The following is a 21,508-nucleotide window of genomic DNA, read 5'->3' on the forward strand; positions in this document are numbered from 1 at the left end:
AGAAGGTGGCAGATAAAAGCTCTGAGACTCGGACACTTTCCCAAGGGGAAAACATGTTAGTGCTGTTACCAGTCATAGGAAATCCCTTCAAAGCCAGGTTTAGTGGCCCCTATCAAATTGAGAAAAGGTTGAGTCAAGTGAGCTATTTAGTAAAGATGCCAGATAGAAAAAAAGGTATTGGGTATGTCATGTGAACATGCTGAAACCGTATTATACTAGAGAGAAAGAACTGGAGAAACAGGTGTTAGTTACTGCCCTGCAGGGTGAGGAATCAAATCCAGATGAGGTGGATTTTATGTGCCTCAAAATAGATTAAAAAATGAAGATGTTCTTGAGGAGTGGGATAGGTTAGTAAGCTGTCTGCTTCAGGAGCATAGAATACAACTGAAAGATTTGTTACTGCAGTACAAGGACATATGTAAGAATCAGCTGGGGAGGACTAATGCTATTGTACATGAAGTAGGCGTAGGGAATACTGCTCCGGCAAAACAACACCCCTATTGGCAAAATCCTTTCAAAGCCAGACCGGTCCAGATGGAGGTGGAGGCCGTGCTCTATGAGGACATCATCGACCCAAGCCAGAGCGAGTGGAGTTCGCCGATCGTCTTAGTTCCCAAACTGGCTGGGACTCAACGATTCTGCATGGATTATCAGAAGGTCAATGCTGTCACAAATCGGATTCATATCCAATTCCTAGATTGAAGGACTGTATCAACAAAGTTGGGCAAGCCTGTTACATCAACAAGTTGGACTTAATGCGTGGTTACTGGCAGGTACCTTTATCAGAGATGGTGAAAGAAATTTCTGCATTTGTAATCCCAGATGGGCTATATTAGTTTAAAGTGATGCCCTTTGGAATGAAGAAGGCACCCGGGACATTCCAAAGACTCATGAATAGAGTTGTGGCTGGGTTAACTGTGCAGTGGATTTGAACGGTGAAGTAATTCTTAGTAAGTCCTGGAAAGATTGCATGGTGCAGTTGGCAGAGCTCTTTGAACGACTGCAAGAAGCAAAACCGTGTGATAAACATAAAGAAAACTGAATTCGCAAAAACAGAGGTAACGTTGTTGGGACATAACATCGATTATGGAAGGTTGACCCCATGGAACGCAAAGACGAAGGCCATCGAGGAGTTTCCATGACCAACCTCGAAGAAAGACATGCTTCGATTCTTAGGACTCAGCGGATTCTATTGGATGTTTGTTCCAAACTTCAGCAGTGTTGTGGCACCGTTAGCCAAATTGCTGAAGAAGAACACAAAGTTTTGTTGGACAGAACAGTGCCAGAAGGCATTTGACTATTTGAAATCAATGTTAACCACCGACCTTTCAAAACCTTTTAAAGTCACCATTCATGCTTGTAATGTAGGGGTTGGAGCTGTATTTTTACAGGGAGATGAGGATGGGATTGAACTGCCAGTTGGTTATTTTTCGAAGAAGATAAACATTCACCAGAGGAAATGCTCCACGATCGAAAAAGAACTATTGATTTGCTGCTGGCTTTATAGCATTTTAATGTGTATGTCACAATGTGTCGGAGACGGTGGTATACACTGATCACAATGCATTTACATCCTTAGAATGCTGTGAAGGCAGGAATATGAGACAATTTCATTGAAGTCTTATGTTACAGGCTTTTAATTTAAAAATCGTACATGTAGCAGGTCGTAAAAATGTAATCGCAGATGCGTTATCGCGGACTTAACTGATAAAGTTTAATTACAAATATGATACTTGTAATTATTTAATGTTATATGCATGCAGGTATATGGGAAGAAGTTAAGGTGAACCTGTATTAAAGTTATCTGCATGTTAGGGTAATGTATTTAAAGCACAGAAAGAAAATAAGCCACGTTTTCATTATGATGGTTCATTTTTTTCTTGAGAGGGGAGGTGTTATGAAGATGTGGGTGTACTATACCTTTAAGAAAGTTTAAAGCTCGCAGAACTACCTGACAGCACCAAGTGTTCTGAAAAAGATACAATTTTACCTTTTGGTCCAGCAGCTAGGGTAGCTGGTTGCCTATAGATCAGAAAAACAAATTGAAACTAGGCCAATCACTTTAAATTATTCTCAAATTTGAATTTAGTATATTAACAATATTGAAAGGCAATGACACAATCCAATGCTTTGGGGATATAAGACCAGGAAAAATTAAACAGTTTGGGGAGAGCTGCCAAGCTACCAACGCATGCAGAATGCCAGCAGAATAACTCTCCTAAAGGTACCTATATCTATCAGTCACCTGTGAAACATAGTCCTTAAGAAGAAGATAAGAAGACAGAGGAAGATACAAAGATTCAACAGTTGTCTGGTTTTGAAATTTGAATGTTTGGTAAATCTTAATCGGGGGTTTTATCGGACTATTATTGGAGAAGAGGAAGGTAAAAGCTAGGTTAGAGAAAGGAGTTGTAATAGTTGTTAATTACTCTCTATTATATTTTAAGAAATAAGTTGTTAATATTTATTTTAAATAGTGACCTTTGGGATAGTTCTTGGCCTCTTGAATTTTCACAGATTACTGCACAAGATAATCATTTCTCTGTTTCTGGATTAAATTAAGCAGGGGGTTTACCCATGTCGTAGCAAGCTACAGAGAGAGGTTGAATAGGCTGGGGCTATTTTCCCTGGAGTGTCGGAGGCTGAGAGATGCCCTTATAGAGGTTTATAAAATCATAAGCAATAGGGTAAATAAGCGAGGTCTTTTCCCAGGGGTCGGGATGTCCAGTACTAGTGTCCAGTACAGCATAGGTTTAGGATGAGAGGGAAAAGATATAAAAGGGACCTAAGGGGCAAGTTTTTCACACAAAGGGTGCAGTGTGTATGGAATGAGCTGCCAGAGGACGTGGTGGAGATTGGTACAATTACAACATTTAAAAGGAATCTAGATGGGTATATGAATAGGAAGGGTTTGGAGGGATATGGGCCAAGTCCTGGCAAATGGGACTGGATTAGGTTAGGATATCTGGCAGGCATGGACAAGTTGGGTCGAAGGATCTATTTCCGTGCTGTACATCTCTATGACTCTTCCTTGCAATTTAGTTTGTTAAGTTGGCATAACTTTATTGATAGTTGTTCATTTCCTTAGAAAATTGTATATCTTCTAAAATAATAAAGCTCATCATACTGAAATAACTTTTGCCAATTATAGTTTAATCTTCCAGGAAGAGTACTTTATATGGCTTACTTTTGAGGTTTAGTTCAACATTTTTCATGTGATGATGATGAAAATCTATTTGACATCTGTGTAAATCAAGCTGCATTTTTTGGCTCTGCAATGGTAGGTGTTGTCTGTTGACCAAGATAGACCGCTTTATAAGAATAACAGAACAATGTTTCATTGCCTACTCTTGCTAACAACTAACAATTTATTTTCATTAATTTATGATAGATTGTGTTTATGTCCCTAAGCGCTCAAGTTAATTGAGCTATTAAAACATTCCTTTCCATAAATATGCTGAGTATTAAGGTCAAAAATAATTGCAAAATGGGAAAATACATTTGACATGGCAAGTTTATTCTGTCAAATGGTTTGGTGATTAATTAGTCACCATACAGTGTTTTCTAAACTTGTGTCCTTTATGTCTCTCAACCCAGACTTTCATTGGCTGCCCTTAAATTTTAAATTGTGGTTAGTGGTACAAAGTAACAATATCCGAAAGTCATTCAGTTCAATGCCTCAAACAAAAAATCAAGATACAAATAAAATTTGTTATTTCCTAGTTAAGTTTAAATAATGAAGTTAAAGGACAGTGATATGCCAAGTTGGTTGTGTGTTGGAAAGATTTGAATGTGGAGCACAACGGAGGACTGCACAGATGAATGGAATGATGGTGAATACCTAAGTTATGTTTTATGTTTGTAGTGATTGTAATAAAGTCAGCCAGGTTGACAACAGAGAATATGAGTTCTCTGATTGGGGCTGTTAATCTGGTCCAATTAGGAAGCCCTGCTGTCAGATAAAGCAGGAGTGTCAGTGTTTTCATTCAGGCTGAAAGCTGGCTCAGAGGCTGCTGGATCAACGTCAAAGACGCTCCATGTGTAAGTAAAGTGTGACTTGTTTCTGAAATATCGGCCTCTGTGCAGTTATTGAATTAGCAACAAGAGAAAAGCTTGCTTCTGAAGAAATTTGCACACAGAAGTCATCTTTGAGTTCAGGTAAGCATTTCTGGCATGATGCCATTATTTGGGAAGTTTGACTCGTTTGATCCTGCTATTGAAGACAGGAAGCAGTATGTGGAAAAAATGTTTTTTTTCTGAGTAAATGACAGGGCAGATGAAAAGCAATGAGTTACCCTCCCAACAGCTTGTGGACTTGCAGCTTTCTTGGTTATGAAGAGTCTACCATTTCCTGAGACATGAGATACTAAAACCTTTCAAAAGTTGATAGGATTTAGTTAAGGAGTGTTACAATCCCAAGTCTCTTCTGATTCTGAAATGCTATCAGTTTTACTCGGCAATTCAAGAACCAGGGGAGTACATATCAGGATTTTTGACAAGGTTAAAATGATTGGCAGAGGCACGTGGCTTTGGTTTAGCACTTCATTAGACGCCAAGAGACTGTTTGGTATTGGGGAATTAATGATGCAACAATGTAAAAGTGCAAACTGGCTGAAGCCCACCTGTAATAAAGCTGGCTTTATCATTGGAAAATATAGTAAGTCGAGCATATGAGTTGCAGGGTACTCTGATGCAAGTGGATAGCCTTGCCAGGCTGACTGAGCTTGGAAGGAACACCACTTGAGTGAAGGCAATTACATAGCCTCACTCAGGACATATCTTGAACAGAAGCATTCTAGGTCAGCCCACAGCAAAACCCCAAAACAAAGCCAAGTCTTGGCAAAATGTTCTTCAGAATCCAAGCCATTGTAGTTGTTGCCAGTATGTGAACTCAAGACAGCAAGATAGTCCCATTAGGTCTAAGTGAGTGCACACCCTGGAAAGACCACCTACATCTGATTTGGAACAGTTAAATTACTTAGCAACATCCAAATTAGAACCAATCTAAATAAACACCTGGTTAAGTGTTCACCCTGTTCTAATGGATGTCAATACCGACATGGCTGTATCAGTGATCATAGAACCAGTCTCTTAAAAAATTCACTCTGACCTCCAAATCTTAAGTTTACACTAGACCATAGCTAGACTGAGAACCTATACCAGAGAACCTGTACAGATTAAGGGTACAACTTCAGTTCCAGTTTCATACGAGAAGCAGCTGGTTCAGTTACCACTGATTATAGTAAAAGGTTCGGGCCTAATCTTGGTGTGGGGAAATTGGTTGAGAAAAATTCACCTAAATTGGCTCAACATTTTTCTATTAGAAAATGGCTGCTGAGTGAATTAAATACCTGGACATTTTTCAGGAAGGTCTAGGGGCTATCAAAGGAGCCAAAGCCACCTTGCATGTTGACCAGGAAGCAATTACATACTTCTGCAAGGCCTGCACAATTCCATTTGCCTTATAGGCAAATGTACAGGCAGAAATCAGGAGGCTGAAAAGCGCAGGAATCATCAAACCAGTGCAGTCTACAGAAAGGGCAGCCTGTGAAGCCGATGGGTCAATTTGCCTTTGTGGGGATTTTAAACAAATGTTAAACAAATGCTTTTTACAGCTGGATGAATACCCAAACCCCCACCCCTTCACAAACCTGGACATGAACCACATGTACTTGCAATCGCGGTTAGAGAAGGATTCCCAGAGGTATGCTACAATTGATACCCATAAGAGTTTGAATCAATATACGAGACTGCAATTTTTGCAATTTGTCATCGGATATCATGACATTTAACGAGGTCTGCCCCAGGTAGCCATTTATCTAGATGATGTGTTAACAACAGGAAAAATTAATAATGAGTACTGAGAGAACTTGGATGTAGTCCTTGAGGGTTTCTCCCAGGTGAGCGTATGCCTTAGAAGAGAAAGATGTGTGTTCCGGGCATCCCAAGTGACTTACTTGTGTTATGGAGTGGACAAGACCAGGTTACACCCATTGGAAGGTAAAGTGAGCACAGTCAAAAGTGCCCCAGCTCCCACATCTGTATTGGACCTCAAATCTTTCCTTGGATCGGTGAATTATTATGTAATGTTCATACATAACCTGCCTCCCCACCCCACCCCACCCCCCGAACACCTTTGCATCAACTCTAAAAAATGGTTGTGGCCTGGGAAATGGTTGTGCAGCAAAGCCATAGCTTTCAGGAAAATGACAGCTCCTCTCAGGTGTTGACACGCTATAATCCCAAGTGAGATCTGCTATTGACATGAAATGCCTTCCTGTTGGGGTAGTACCAGCTCTTAGGTGGCCAAATGAAAAGGAACACCCAATAGCATATGCTTCTAGGACTTTGGCTAATGCAGTGCGTTAATACACCCAGATAGACAAGGACATTTGCCAGTCATATTTGGAGTCAGGAAGTTCCACCAATATCTTTGCAGATGTAAATTTGTAATAATAACATTATTATGGGCGGCACGGTGGCACAGTGGTTAGCACTGCTGTCTCACAGCGCCTGAGACCCGGGTTCAATTCCCGACTCAGGCGACTGACTGTGTGGAGTTTGCACGTTCTCCCCGTGTCTGCGTGGGTTTCCTCCAGGTGCTCCGGTTTCCTCCCACAGTCCAAAGATGTGCGGGTCAGGTGAATTGGCCATGCTAAATTGCCCGTAGTGTTAGGTAAGGGGTAAATATAGGGTATGGGGTTGCGCTTCAGCAGGTCGGTGTGGACTTGTTGGGCCGAAGGGCCTGTATCCACACTGTAAGTAATCTAATCTAAACAGACCACGAGCCACTTTAAAATCTATTTAAAGAGGACAAGGCAGTGCTGCCCATAGTTTCAGGCCAGATTCAGTGGTGGGCTCTAATATTAATTGCGTATAATTACAATTTGGAACACCATCCAAGAAACTTGGAAGGGAAAGATGTGTGTTCCAGGCATCCCAAGTGACTTACTTGTGCTACAGAGTCGACAAGACCAAGTTAGCGAATATGGATGCACTGAGTCACCTCCCACTGGCAGAAGCAACACCAATGGTACCACCACTGGATGGTTTTAATTGTTTTAAATTTTCTGAACACACTTCCAGTCACAGCTGACAGTATCAGACTTAGGATGCAGAAAGGTTCAGTCCTTTCAAAACTGAGACACCTGGTGGTGATGTGGGAAACCAAAAGGCTGTAGCAACCAGATTGGAAACCTTTTCGAACCCAGAGAGACCAGATCACAGTAGAGGACAGCAGTTGAATATGGAATGGAAGTGTAATTGTCGCGAGCAAAGGTTGCTGCCAGTTACCGGCTGAACCCCACCTATTTTATTCAGGGGTTTACAGAATGAAGATGATAGCAAGACATTATATCTGGTTGTCAGGATTAGATGCTTGCATAGCCATGTTGGTGGGAACGTATTCAGATTGCCAACAAAGAGATTAATTGCCGCCAACAGTTCCTCCACATACATGGGAATAATTAGCTAAACCCTGGACTCAGTTACACCTGACTGCAGGTCCTTTCATAAGTTCAATGTTCTTAGTCATTGTGGATACTTACTCAAAGTGGCTGGGCATGTATAGAGTTCATTCGTTAAACATGGGGATGATGATATAAAAACTGCGCGCATCTTTTACAATACGCAACTCCTGGAAATGATGGTTACAGATAATTGGCCATTGTTCGCCAGCAGAGAATTTGAGTACTTCCTAAAGTTGAATGGTATTTGTTATATAAGGACAACTCCCTATCATCCATAATGGTCTAGCAGAAACAGCAATCCAAGCTTTGAAGTCAGGCTTAAAGAGCAGCCTGCAGTTTCACTAGATACCAAAATGTCTTGGTTCCTTTTTGATTATCAGACCACCCCTCTTGCAACTACAGGGATACCTCCAGCAGAGTTACAATGGGGAGAAGACGTCGCATTTGGTTAATCCTGATCATCCCAGACCTGGGGGAGGGTGGGTGAAACAGCATCAGGAATGCCAATACTGGACACAAGACTTCACTAAGCATGAGAGAGAGACTGTTTACTTCAGGGGACAAAGTTTGGTGTAGGAACCATGGGAATGGCCCTGCATGGGTAAGTGGCATGGTCGTTGCGAGGTCAGGTCCAGTGATGTATAAAATTGGGGTAGGTGTGAGAGTGCTGAAGAAAGCATGTGGACCATATGAAAACTGCAAATGTGCCAATAGTAGGAAAGCAAAATGTGCTCAACTCCTCGATAGCTTTTCCGAATCTTCCATAACCCATGGGTTCTCCCTTCCGACAAGCCTTGAAGATATCTCAGGATGTGAGATGGACGTGGTGGATATTGCCATCTCAACGCCTTTTCTGCCTGAAGAAGAGAATGAATTTTTTCAGAGATGCTCTGGGCGCAAGATGTGAGACACTGTGCTTTACATGCTGTTGTACCAGAGTCAAAATTGGAGGAACCTGACCCAGTGCTAAAATGCCTCAGGATGAGTGACAGAAAAAAGAACCAGCGTATGTCCTCGGACTCAGAGGACGAGGGATGTAGTGAGTGTAACAAGGTCAGCCAAGTGGACATCATAGAATATGGGTTCCCTGATTGGGGCAGTCAATCTGATTGACAAATAAGAACAGGAGTGACTGACATCTTGGCACTCTGAGAGAGCTGGGTCAGTATCACGAACACTTGACATATATAAAGGGTAACATGGTGATGGGGTACCAGCGTCTGTGAAGTTATTTCAATATTCTTTTGTACTCACCTATAAGTGATATGTCTCACTAAAGAGACAATTGAGTATGTTATTTGTAGGATTCTGAATGTGGCAGCCGGGAGATGCATATAAATCAACTTTGTCACTGGTAAAAGTGAACATTATTACATATCCTCCTCTTGCAGTAATACTTTTGTGGTGACTTACAACAAAAAAACATTCAAATTCATTAGCTATTAGTGTTTGATTATTGATAACAATCAAAGTATCAGTGATTTAGTTCCACCCTGAAATCTTGATTTTTTTTTCATTATCTCTGTAAATGCTTTATTTGTAGATATTTTTAATCAACCTGTTCAGATATGATACATATCTGGAGCAGGTGAAATCAAGGCCTTCTTACCCAGATGTAGGGACTTTACTAAAAGAGCCCTCCTCTTTTTATCTTTATATATTGGAATTGGGTCTGACCTTTGGCTTTAAACTGATCTCTTCAACAGTGCACATTGGGCATAAAATGGTTCCACTTCCTGATGCCTGGAAATAATTATCTGTAAAATTGGACATATTATCCTGTCACTGTAAATGATTTTGTGTTTGATGTTGAGATGGGAATGTTGCTAGGGAAATTAGAATGAGCATAAAATGTATCAGAATTGTTGTGCCATTGCATTATGGGGGAAAAGCTATTGTTTACATTGGGTTCCTTGTTGTGATGAACTAACAATGAGTAATTAAACCATGTGATATGTTCCTAAGCAGTCTGACATGAAAGGTTTCATTAATGTCTCTCATTCACCTTAACCGTTGTTAGTCTTTCACATGCTTTTCTGTAGATCTTCAATTACAAGCTGTTTTCCTTTTTCATTTCCTGTTATGAATGTATCACTTTTTTTTACTAGAATTTAGTTCATTCTGTGTCAGACAGGCCTGCTGTACCTCACCCAATGCTCATCTTTGATGTGTATCTCAGCAAACTAACCATAGATCATATCATTCAACCATAAAGGAAACTTACTGTCAAACTTAAAAGTTCCTCCCGTACAGATAAAAATACAGTAATTTTAAATGCTAGGGACAATGGGTGAGTTCAGATGAGGTGGGAAATTAACATTTTAAAACCTTTAGAAGTCCCAAGGCAAAATTTAACCTTCCGTTGGAATGAGAGTGCATGCCTAATATTTTTATCTCAGAGTATGCTGAATGGTTCCTTCAGGACTGTTTGCAGACGATGAGAAACCACTAGGCTGGCAGGCTACCTTATAAACCTCCTAGCACCTGAAGGCACTTTCTCTGCAATTGTTTACTCTTCTGATCTCCTCCAAACCCCCAGATATGCCATTCACGATCTTCGACTCTGTTCCATGGTTCCCATGCAGTGTCTCACAGACCACAACCACCTTCTGATATCTCTGCCCCTTGATTCTCTTGTTCCCCTCAATTTCTCTAGGTAACCTCCCCCAACACATGGATGTCTTCTTGTGCCTTTCCAAGAACACTTTCCCATCCCTGCAAAACAATGTGTTTTCCCTGTTCTCTCTTTCCTCCTCTAGTCTCACTGGTAGCAATCTGGTACCACAAGCTTACCAATCCTACAGCTAGTCAACACAACCTCTCACCTGGCTGATTGTGCTTAGGAAACGGATGCCAAACATAATCCAATCTTTCTGATACGATCTGAGAGAAATTTGTACTTAACAGGTTTCCCAATCACTACATTGTATTTGTCACCACTCCCTTCCCACTTCTTATATTCAGGCATACACATATGCAGAGAGCAAGATTTACTTGCACACACAGTTTCACAAACAAACATTAGAGCAAAGGTTAGTGACAGAGTGGGAATCCTGAATTATGTTCCACTCTGGCCTAGGAACACCAATGTTCATTAGTACTGCCTTACTCAGTACAAACCACAAACTGCATGAGTAATCCCCTGGTCTAAAAAGTGGAGTTTTCAAATTTCTGTTTCTGACATGAGTTTTCAGCTGGCAAGAATACATAGGAGGAATTGTGATGGAGTAATTAGAGCTTAGAGCATCCAACAGTTCTTGCATTGCATGGTCGTTTCTGTTAATGAATTCCTGCCATATGTTTCTGAACAGCAAATTCATAAACTATACCCATATGTAAATTAAAGGACAGTGTTGAAGAACTGCAATTTTGCTACCCATTGTATGTTCTGTAAATGTAACTTCATCCAAAAATACTGCTATTTGTAACCTTACTCTACGTTTATTCAAACATCTCAATGTGTTTGTTGATTTGTTGGTTCACTGTCTAGCACTGCCTCCATATTAAGATTCTCACCCTTGCTTTGTCCATCGCTATCTCTATAACCTTCTGTAGCCAGGTAACCCTGAGTGATCTTTGCACTTCACCAATTCTGAACTTGTGATAGATTTTAATCACTCCACCCATTTGCAGCTACCACGGTCATAAGCTCTTGCACTCCCTCCCAATATGTCTCCAGCTCTCTGTTGTCTTTCTCTTCCTTAAAAACGATTGTGACAACCTACCTCTTGGTTGCCTGCTCTGATGTCTTCTCCTTATGTGGTTCAGCATCAGATTTTCTTTATAACTCTTCTGTGGAGAGCTTTGGGAGCTTTTAGATGTTACTTATTAGATAATTGTCTTGCCTGTAATTTAATCTATTATGACAATACTCCTCCATTATGACAACATAAATATAGCCAGAGATAAGCTTAACTGTCCTTGGTCATGGGTGTTCACACCACATTGAGTACCCATGTTGCAGTGCTGAGGGAGTTTGCACACTCAGATGTGCTGAATTTTGGATGAGCCATTAAGCTCAGGCCCTATCTGCTCAATCAGATGCATGTTCAAGATGCCATGGTGGTATCTGACAAAGAAGAAGTGTTACTTTTCCAGACACCTAATCAAAATAACAAACAGGTTGTTTGGTTAGTTACCTATTTTATGTTTGTGAGAGCTTGCTTTTAACTAATTGCTACCATGCCTATATGACTATACATCAAAATTACTTTGTTGGCTGGGACGTTGAGATTTTCTAAATGAGATTGCACAATTTCCTTCTTCCAACCCTCCTTATCTTCACTCATAAACACTTCCAAAAGTAAGATTAGCTTGATCGAATGATACTGTGTTGAGGAAAATACTTTCACTATGAACGATTCCATTTGTATGGGTCATTAATAAACTCTACATATGTTTTTTTAATACGTCACATGTTCCAAGATACAGTGAGAAGTATTGTTTTGTGCACTAACCAAACAAATCATATTTTACATAAGTGCATCAGAAAAATAGAACAAAATGCAGAAGAGCGTGTTGCAGCTACAGAGAAGGTGCAGAGAAAGATCAACTCTAATATTCAGGGTCTTTTCATAAGTCGGATAACAGTGGGGAAGAAGCTGTTCTTGAATCTGTTGGTATGTGTTTTCAAACCTTTGTATCTTGCGCCCGATGGTGGAAGAGAGTATAATCAGGGTGGGAGTGGTCTTTGGTTATGTTGATTGCTTTCCCAAAGCAGAGGGAAGAGCAGATGGAGTCAAGTTGTGACCAGAAGAGAACATTGTACTGCTTTACATATGGGCTAACCAGGGTTTTGTACAGATGTATCATGACTTCTACCCCAATATATTCAAGTTCTCTGAATATAAATGCCAGTATTTCATTATCCTTTTTGATTATCTGCTGGACTAATTTATGACAGTTAAACAGTCTATGGATCATTAAGTCACTTTGAAACTCCATTATTTCTAACTGTTTAGAAACTGCTCGTCTATCCTTCCTTGATCCAAAGTTGATGATCTCACACTTGTCTACATTGAAATCTCTTTGCCACGATTTTGCCTGTTCAGTTAATCTAAGTTCATTTAATATTTTTTTAATTTTGTGCTTCTGTCTACATTGTTTACAGTTCCACTTCTCCTTGAAAAGCTAATATTGGCTGTTAATGAATATGGTCAATTGTTGAGGTCCTAACTAACTGGGCGCACTAGTCACATCCTTCCAACTAAAGCCTACTCCTCCCCCTGCTGTTTGTCATCTATCAAGCCCCCAATTTTCTAGCTATGCCTACAATTTGCCTCTAATTGCTTAAACTGTCAGCTGCAAAGGGCATTTGGGATGTTCTGAAAAGGCACTATATAAATCCTTACTTTCTCCTTGTCTTCATTCATTCAAACAGCACTTTTAAATCTAACATTAGGTTTATTTTCTTCTAAAAACACCAAAATTGATAAACTTACCAATAAGTATATGTAAATTCGTCTAACCTTACTGTCCAGATTCTCTTGAGAAACATGATCTTTGGTTTTAGTTTTTGACTTGAACCTCCTTATACATATAAAATATGTTCTAATAATGCCTTTTTATGTCTTAGCATGATCTGCAAATTACAAAATCACAAACAAAAAAAACAAATAGAACTGCCTCTATTTTATTTTTCATGTGGTTAGTTCAAGCATGCAGACGGGGTTGTTTGTATTTTTTTAAACTCAGTGGCACTTCCTCCTCCTGGACTTTCATTGCTTCCTGCTTATTACTGTTCTCCAGAAGCAAGAGTTTGGGCAGGAGGTGGTGGGTAAAACAGAACCTGTGAGGGAGTCAGGAGAGGAAAATGGCAAATGGGGATGGTTTGGAAGAGTGAAGTAGCTGAAAAATTGTGAGTGGAAAGGAGCTGGGAGATAGAAGCAGCAAGGGCACTGAGCAGGAGAGGATCAGAAGTGGAAAGTGCTGAATAGGAACTGTCATGCCAGAAGGAGCGAGAGGAATGGTAAACAACTGACTTAATAGCAGTGAATTAGAGTCTGATACTAAAAGCAGTAAGTTATTAAGCAAGAGTAGTAAAAAGAGAATTTTTTATTCAGTAAAATTGTAGCAATCAAAAAGATCTTCATGTAAACATTACAGGTCAGGACTGTAACCCACCCATATTTCAAGCTTTTTATGGGGAAGAGGTTTTTGTTTAGGATGTTTCCATTCGCATGTGATTTGTTAGGAATACACTAAAGATGCTAAATAAAGGATAGTTGTACTGACCTGCAGTTACTCCTAAGTAGTGTGATGCAATATTTAGGATATTCATGCACGCTTTTAATGTGTTTGTCCTGATGTGAATTGTTTTGTAGGAAACAGAAGTATGCTAAACTAATAATTTGAAATGCACATGCTACTAAATTTCTTGTTTTCAGAAGTGACTAAATTGTTTTATCTCAGATTAACTTGTCACGTTATTAGGTAAGTATAGAGAAATGAGTAGTTCTCCAATGAAGAACTAATTTGTTTTCAAAGTGTGGTACTGAGTGAATAGTGTAGTCATCTCTCACCCTGGTCACAAATCGAGAACAGTCTATTTACCAAAAGTTTGTCTTTTCAACGTTTGTCACTGTCATTTATATTGATATCAACTATATTGCAGATCAATACTGCATTGTCATAATATCTCACTTAGGTGATGCCAGTAAGCTTAGATAACTTTGTTCCTTTTGTTTAAATCCTTTTTCAATGCCTGTTGTACTTTAGATACATATTGTCCTGGTCACTTTGGTCCAGTTCTTATATGGTAATTGTGTACTTGATTCTGTTGGATTTCCATATCCAGCTTCTTATTTGAAAGTGTAAGCATGAAAAGGCAACATTTTTGATAGATTTCTTTGTTTTAATATTTTTAGATTGATAAATTTGTAACATAATTTTTTGAGAATTATATTATTGATAATAAAACCTGATTGAGGTGTGCTTATTTATTTATTGCATGATCTTTTAAAATATTTTTGAGAATGTATTTTAAAAGACGACTTGACTAGCAGCCTGTTCTTCATGGAGGACATATTTGAAATTTTTAAAGAAAAGAATTGAGAGATGAATTCCTGCAAGGCTGTATTTTACATGGTGTGAAGGACAATCCATGTGATCATGTTTGCTCAATAAAAAGACGTTTAGAATCCAGGACTTGAATCTTAATGTAAATTCCTGTTGATTACCTCAAACCCCTACGTGATATTGCATAAGATTTGTACAATATCAGATTATAAATCTCGACATCTGCATTGAAGACAACTCAGCTGTATGCTTTTTCATAAGACTCAGGTTATTGGAAAGCTGAATGGCACAATTACAGAGTGGCCCCTTCCATCTGTAATCACACAATTGCCATGGTTTAAACCAGTCCAGACTAATGGGATGAAGTATCTTTCTTTAATGCCTGTAAGACATAAAGTTAATTTTGTCAGTCTTAGTGCAATTGTTATTGAGGCTTAAGCATTCACCTCAAACCTAAAGGGCAGAAAAGTACATTTAGACAGATTTCTTACCCTTACCCTTACCCTGACTGCAGGGAGAGGCCTGAAGAGGATCGTGGCTGCCCTGATAAGATAAGTGCTGGAGTTTTGGATGAAGAGGGTTCATAGACCCCAGGGACAGGTTTCTCAGGCAGGTGGAGTGGAAGAAAGAGGGGAAGCCCCTAATGCGCCTATTGCATCCTCCAAATGAAGTGAACTCTTTGCTTCCTGCCTTTGTTCATGGAGGTCATTAAAAACAAGCTAACCATGCCAGCCATGTCTCAGGCAGCATTTTATTGGAATCACTTGAGCTTGTTCATCTGTGGTGGATGGACTACTGACTTCAACATCTGTCCACCTTTTCCATTGCGGTTGTGTTTGGGCATGGGTGAGAAGGTGGCAGGCTAGCCACCTAACTTAGTTATTGTGCCTCAACATAAAAAGCGCATTAGAAGGTGGCGTGAAATAATCAGCCCATAATCTCAACTGGGGAGATAAATATTCTGTTGCAGAGCAAGGAGTGAATGATACTGAACACTTAGCAGCTAAAATGAGAACATCTTCATTTCTCAATACTGACCTCCCTCACCATTAACCCTGATCTGCTTTATAAAAAAAGTGACATTTAGTATTGGATCCAAAATTTTGAAGAACAAAAATACATCGTCCAGTGACTAAATCTTGACATGACAAAATGTGCAATATTGTCCTAGCTCTTTCTCAGAGAAGTTGATTATCTAAGGTTTTAACATAAGTTAGAACTTATATTGTACTTCTGTGAAGCACCTTGTGTTGTTTTTTCTTTGAAGGTGCTGTATAAATGCAAACTGTTGTAGCTGAATGTGGTAAGAATTTAGTGTGCCCTGCTCTGAAGGTGGTTCCTGACTTGTTTTGTTTGTTGTGGTGTGTAGGACAAAAGAAAGAACCTGATGAGGAAGAACTGGTCAGTCTGAGTAAACAACTAGTGGAGACCGCTGTGATTAAGGCTGTACAGCAATACCTAGAGGAAACACAAACTAAAGCAAATTGGAACGGGAAGAGAATTACCTTTACTGACATTGACTCAAACAATGCGAACAAGAAATGAAAACGTTACATTTGAAAGCACATGTTTAGTGTGAGCAAAGAGTATTTATATGAAAACATATGGTCACTATGTCAAGCATTGAATGCCGAGGATGAAAAAGCTGGGAGAAAAATTTAATTGAAATGAAAATAACAAAGACCAATACATTTATCCTTAGAAGGTTCCTCAAATCAACAGCAGGAAAGAGTGGTCGTCTGCTAAATCGTGTGTTTGGACCTCGAGTGTCAAAAGGGTCTCGCATATCGAAATATTGATTTGGTTCTTAATGTCACCAATTTCATGGATTTAATTTGTACAACTACAGTTCTTTTTATTGAAGCAGCAAAGGGAGTGAAACACAGTACAAAATAAATCTAAAATGATTGAAAATAGTCCATATATAAACCTGTTTGAATTCTTGCAAAAGATGAAGTGGATTTATTCATTTCACAAAACTACTGTATGTAAGCTGAGTTGGTTTATGTGCATGGAATCTACCAGAATTTATTTATAATGATGGTTGTGTTTGTGACATAGTCTACATTTCTTCTACATTTTTAGAAAATTTGAATCATAAATAGTAGAATCAAGTCAGCTTTTGTTAAATGAAACACATTTTTATCTTTTCTTCTTCAGGGAAAAAGCGTGATTCTGACGTAATTAGGAATGCTCTGCAGAAAGAAACCATTACAGTACTGTGCAAACTTAATCAAATAAAAGAACTATTGTCGCATCCAGGGATACAAATCAGAATACAGAGGGAAATGGCTATAAGCAACGCTGCAATGCAGCAGTGATAAGCAGGAGGATCTTACTGTCAACATTGGTTCTTATGGCTATTGTGAAATGGGAAAAAAAATACAGTGATAAAGCCTCATAGGAAATGAGAACTGAGGCCACTTAAGATTAAATGAGATTTTTACATAACCATTATTTTATATTTCAGCTACTTTGGTTGGAAAGTTTTAAAATTTATTGACAAATTGTGGGCCAAAGGGCCTATACTGTGCTATACTGTTCTATGTTCTATTTGATCAACATGTAATTTGTAGCTCCTTATTCAGTTGGAATATATTTTATATATTATAGATATATGTGCATCTATTTATATATACTGCTTTTGTTTTGCAAACATTATTAAGTTGAATGTTGCCATTGCTGGACTGACACTGGTTACTTTTGGACCATCAGTGAGAGATTACCTGAAGAATACATGTTTTGTTTTGGTGGTCTAACCAATTTAAACCAGAAGAGGTAAATGGAAAGAACTGTTCAGAAGACTACTCATTTCAGTTTCACTTGTTTCAGACTAATTTGCATAGCTGCATAAGTGTTCTTGAATAAGTCAGTAGGTTTTAATTCATGAAATGTAATTTGTCTCGGCAAATATTATTAGTTTACGGTCTATTAACTTTCCAGCGCTGAGTTATACGAATGTTTTCTGGCATTTGAGATGGCGTGAACCTTTTGTTTGTTTAGCCATTAGCGGACTGAGGCCATCACATGCTAAGCCAGCAACAAATGCATTTATTGCCTAGAGGGCAATTTCTGAGTTGGCCTCATAGCTGTGTAGGCCAGACCAGGTAAGGCAGAAGAAAAAGCCAGTTTATTTTTCCCTCCCCTCCCATCAATAGTCAGCAGACTCTTAATTCTAGATTTTTACTGAATTCAAATTCTACCTTCTGCCATGGCAGGATTTGAAACAAGTTCCCCAGAGCATTACCAGGGTCTCTAGGTTAACAGTCTAGTGATAACACCACAAGGCCATCTCCTCCCCTTGAATTAGCTGCCTCATTTGTATACACCAACAATTCAACATTCTTTACATGGTAGCTCATTTTATCCTTAACAAATTTTTGTGGCTAACATAATTACATCTTAGATGCTGCAGTTCTGAAATATTAAAGTTAATAACTTTCAAGTATTGATTGGTTGAGTTGAAAGACTGCCAAAAGCAAAATTATTATGCCAGTGCTTAAAAGCCAAATAAGTATTTCAGGTTATTTAAACTATTGTTTGAATTCATGAGCCACTTGTGTCCCATTGGATCTTTGACCCCTTCAGTTCCAAGAAGGAGCAAAGCATTGTTTCATAGTCAAAGCCTAATGGCAGAGTTTTTAATAATGGGTTCAATATTTAAATTTTGTGAATAATAAATCATTCAAAATGTCAAATATGATTGAGCAATATGGTCAAATTGTGACTCATTTTCATTTAATTTTACAACAAGCTCTTTTTCTATCGCTTTGGAATCAGTTCCTTAAGCCAATGGCCCATAATGGTTTTAAGAGCCTGAGGTGAATAAATAAATCACCTAGTGTATGGATTTCTAATAGCTGTGAATGCACAAAAATGGTTTAGATAAGTTAGATGAGCACTTCAGAGCAGAGAGAGGCACTAAAACACTGCTTGCACCAAATGCACATGAATAATTTTCATATAGATGAAAGGGTTTTGCTTTTTTATTTAAAAATATTTTCCATTCCTTTATTGACTTCGCCATTGTTGAACACAAAGCACTCTTTTCTACTGAAATTATTTAACGAAATAAAATGTAACAATGTTAGTTTTAAGCTGATTTTAGTTGAGGCCAGGGAAAGAATGAAAGCATTGGTTATGAATTCATATAGCAATTTTTAAATGTTCTTATTGGTTTGTGGTTGATTAATGATGCAAGCTAGTGGTTTAAAGTATGACTGTAAAATGTTTTAAATAAAAGTTATTCCGTCGTGTTTATTGTTTGGTTTGCACATCATTTACTGAATTATAACAAAGTGTATTTGAATAATTTTTGGAGAGAATATGCAAAATATGAATAGTTTATCTCGATTCTAAAATATCAATATGCAAAATATTTCAACATATTTATAGAATTGACTTTCCTCCAAATTTAAGCATGGACATTTGATAATTAGATGATAATGTTGCTACTTCATTCTGCTGTGTATTTCTTTTACTTGTATTTTGTTAGAAATAATATGTTGACTCTCATGGTGCCTTTTTGTTTTTAACTTCATTGTTTTCCTCATGCTACTGAGCATTTAAAATAACTTTGTTTTATTCTAAATTGCATTTACCTGATTAGAAAATAAATCAGTAATAAGCCTGTATGTTTTCAAAGAAATATGGATTTTTGTTTTTGGGATTAAGAAAGTAGCTCTTTGGACTCTTATCAACCTATTACAAAAACAGTTCAAACAGATAAACAACAAGTTCATAGTTTATATTCGCTGACAATGTGGAGGTTTGAAGATCCTGTAATTTAACTGGTTTGAATTATGTTATGAATGAAATAATTTGATTGTGTAATTTGAATCTAAGGCTCACACTTAAGCTAAGAATGGAAATTAAACAAAGGATAGAAAACATAACTGAAAGTGGTCAGTATTGAAGGTACTGAAACAAAGTTAAAGATTTTAGGAAAAGTATTGTGCAAAGCAAAGCTATGATGAACACACCATGCACTAATTGTGGAGCAACTACAATGAGTAAATTTGTTTTATGCACGTGAAGTGTAGTGCTGGAGAAGATTATACAGTTGGATATGATCATGATTGTGAACTAGGAGAATTTTATGTCAGTTTCCTGAGCTGTGGAGGAGCCAGTAGAGATTAATGTAACAATAGATAACCAAGGCTTAATATCGAATAGAATGTGGGTAATTGAGTTTTAGATAACACAGAAGCAAAATGGAGTGTGGTTGCTGGCAGTCGAACATAACAAAATGCAAACCCTCAGATCAGGCAGCATCAGGTGGAGTACTCCTTGACAACAGTAAAGTTTAAATAGCTGATTGATCTGTGCATTTCTTTAGCAAAACAAAGTTAACAATAACTGTATTCATATAGCAAGAGCAAAATCTACAAGGTTATTTCTGTGTGTGGTCACATTTTGTCACAGATTAAGACATCAAAGGGATTTTTTGGGATATAATCCAAAAAAAAAGACCAATCCTGGCTCCTTCTGGTTTAAAGTTTAGCAGAAAGAAATCATGAATTGTCCAGTAGATCCATCTGCTACTTCCCTGTGGCCTGAACAGTTTTGTCATACCTGATTTTGCTAAAATGATACATGTGGCATGCTCGATTCCATATCTACGTTTTGCCTAACTTACAACAACTAGAGTTCAGAGGTACATCAGTGGAAATGTGAGAATTCTACAATAAAAAATGCAACATCTTTTAACAGAATAAGCCAGCACAATTGGAGATTGTAATTTTATGCTGTGATCTCAGGATTAAATTTGATGTTTTCTTCTGCCTATAACTTGATATATGAATACAGTTATTGTTAACTTTTTTTTGAAAAAGAAGTGTTGGCTGAGGGGTGGCCTTTAAAGAGGTTTATAAAATCATGAGGGGCATGGACAGCTAAGGATTTTCTCCTCGGGTAGAGAAATCTAAAACTAGAGGGCATGGATTTAAGGTGAGAGGGGAAAGATTTGAGAAGGACCTGAAGGGTGACCTTTTCACGCAGGGGCCAGTGCGTGAATAGAATGAGCTGCCAGAGGAAGTGGTAGAGGTGAGTATAATTGCAACATTTAAAAGGCATCTGGATGAGTATATGAGTAGGAAGGGTTAGAGGGATATGGGCCAAGAGGACTAAGTCAGATTGGGATAACCGCTCAGTGTGAATGAGTTGGAAGGAAGGGTCTTTTTTCTGTGCTATGTGACTTTAAGGCATTTCTGACATCTGCAGTCTCCTGGAACAAGGTCCTGTTCCCCATGGAGCAGGTGGGTGTACATTATCAGAGCCAACCTATCACTGGAGAGCCTTCCAAACCCTGAACTCATTCTTCTTTCTTCAATAGAGTTTAGTTTTAGTCTTATCTAACTCAAATAACTCAAATTTCAATTCAGACTAAGCCAGCCAGACAATTTGTTGTATTTATGCTTGCGGCCAAACGTAGAATGTGTTCAAGACAGTTAAAATGCCTTTGCAGCCTAATTTTCACATTCCTTTGTTAAGAAACTTTTTTTTCTTTTCAGCCAAATTAATTCTCAGTGTTAATGAGGTCAAACAAAAGTAAAATACTACCTGTACTGGAATTCTGAAATAAAAACGTGAAGTGTTCAGCAGATCAAGCAGCATCTGAGAAGGGAGAAACAGTACATTTCATGTCAACCTTCAGTGTGAGGACACAGACCTAAAATGTTAACTCTCCTCCAAAATGCTGCAGTAGCTGGTGTGTGTTTCCAAGTTTTGTTTTTATGATTAGCAATGAGGCAAAGCACATCTCAGGTAAGCCTCCAAGTCTTTTAGACTGCACTGTGGTAGTGAGATTTTTATTTGAGTGTTGGTGGAATTGTAGGTGTGTGGTTGCTTATACCTGGCCCTTAGTGGTGTTTGGTTTTGTAACACGGATCTGGAGTGTCCCAAGTTTAAAAAGGGTTTGCAAGAGCTGAGAGAGCCAACCCACCGGACAGTCACTAAATAGGTAGCTGAGCCATATGTTTGAGTGATATCAAAGTGAGTAGCCCTCTCATCATTATATGTTC

The 21,508-nt window shown here is 38.5% G+C and overlaps 1 protein-coding gene across 1 annotated transcript in view; it reads left to right on the forward strand.

Moving 5' to 3' along the window:
* LOC132835556 (uncharacterized) overlaps positions 1 to 18,735 on the forward strand; it is a 207,312-nt gene extending 188,577 nt beyond the window's left edge. The window contains exon 9 of the mRNA XM_060854836.1: positions 16,647 to 18,735. Within this exon, the coding sequence (XP_060710819.1) occupies positions 16,647 to 16,807 (161 nt within the window). The 3' untranslated portion in view covers positions 16,808 to 18,735. The remainder of the gene's footprint in view (positions 1 to 16,646) is intronic.
* The last annotated feature ends 2,773 nt before the right edge of the window (positions 18,736 to 21,508 follow it).

Source organism: Hemiscyllium ocellatum, chromosome 3 (assembly GCF_020745735.1).
Source record: "Hemiscyllium ocellatum isolate sHemOce1 chromosome 3, sHemOce1.pat.X.cur, whole genome shotgun sequence".
Classification (NCBI taxonomy): domain Eukaryota; kingdom Metazoa; phylum Chordata; class Chondrichthyes; order Orectolobiformes; family Hemiscylliidae; genus Hemiscyllium; species Hemiscyllium ocellatum.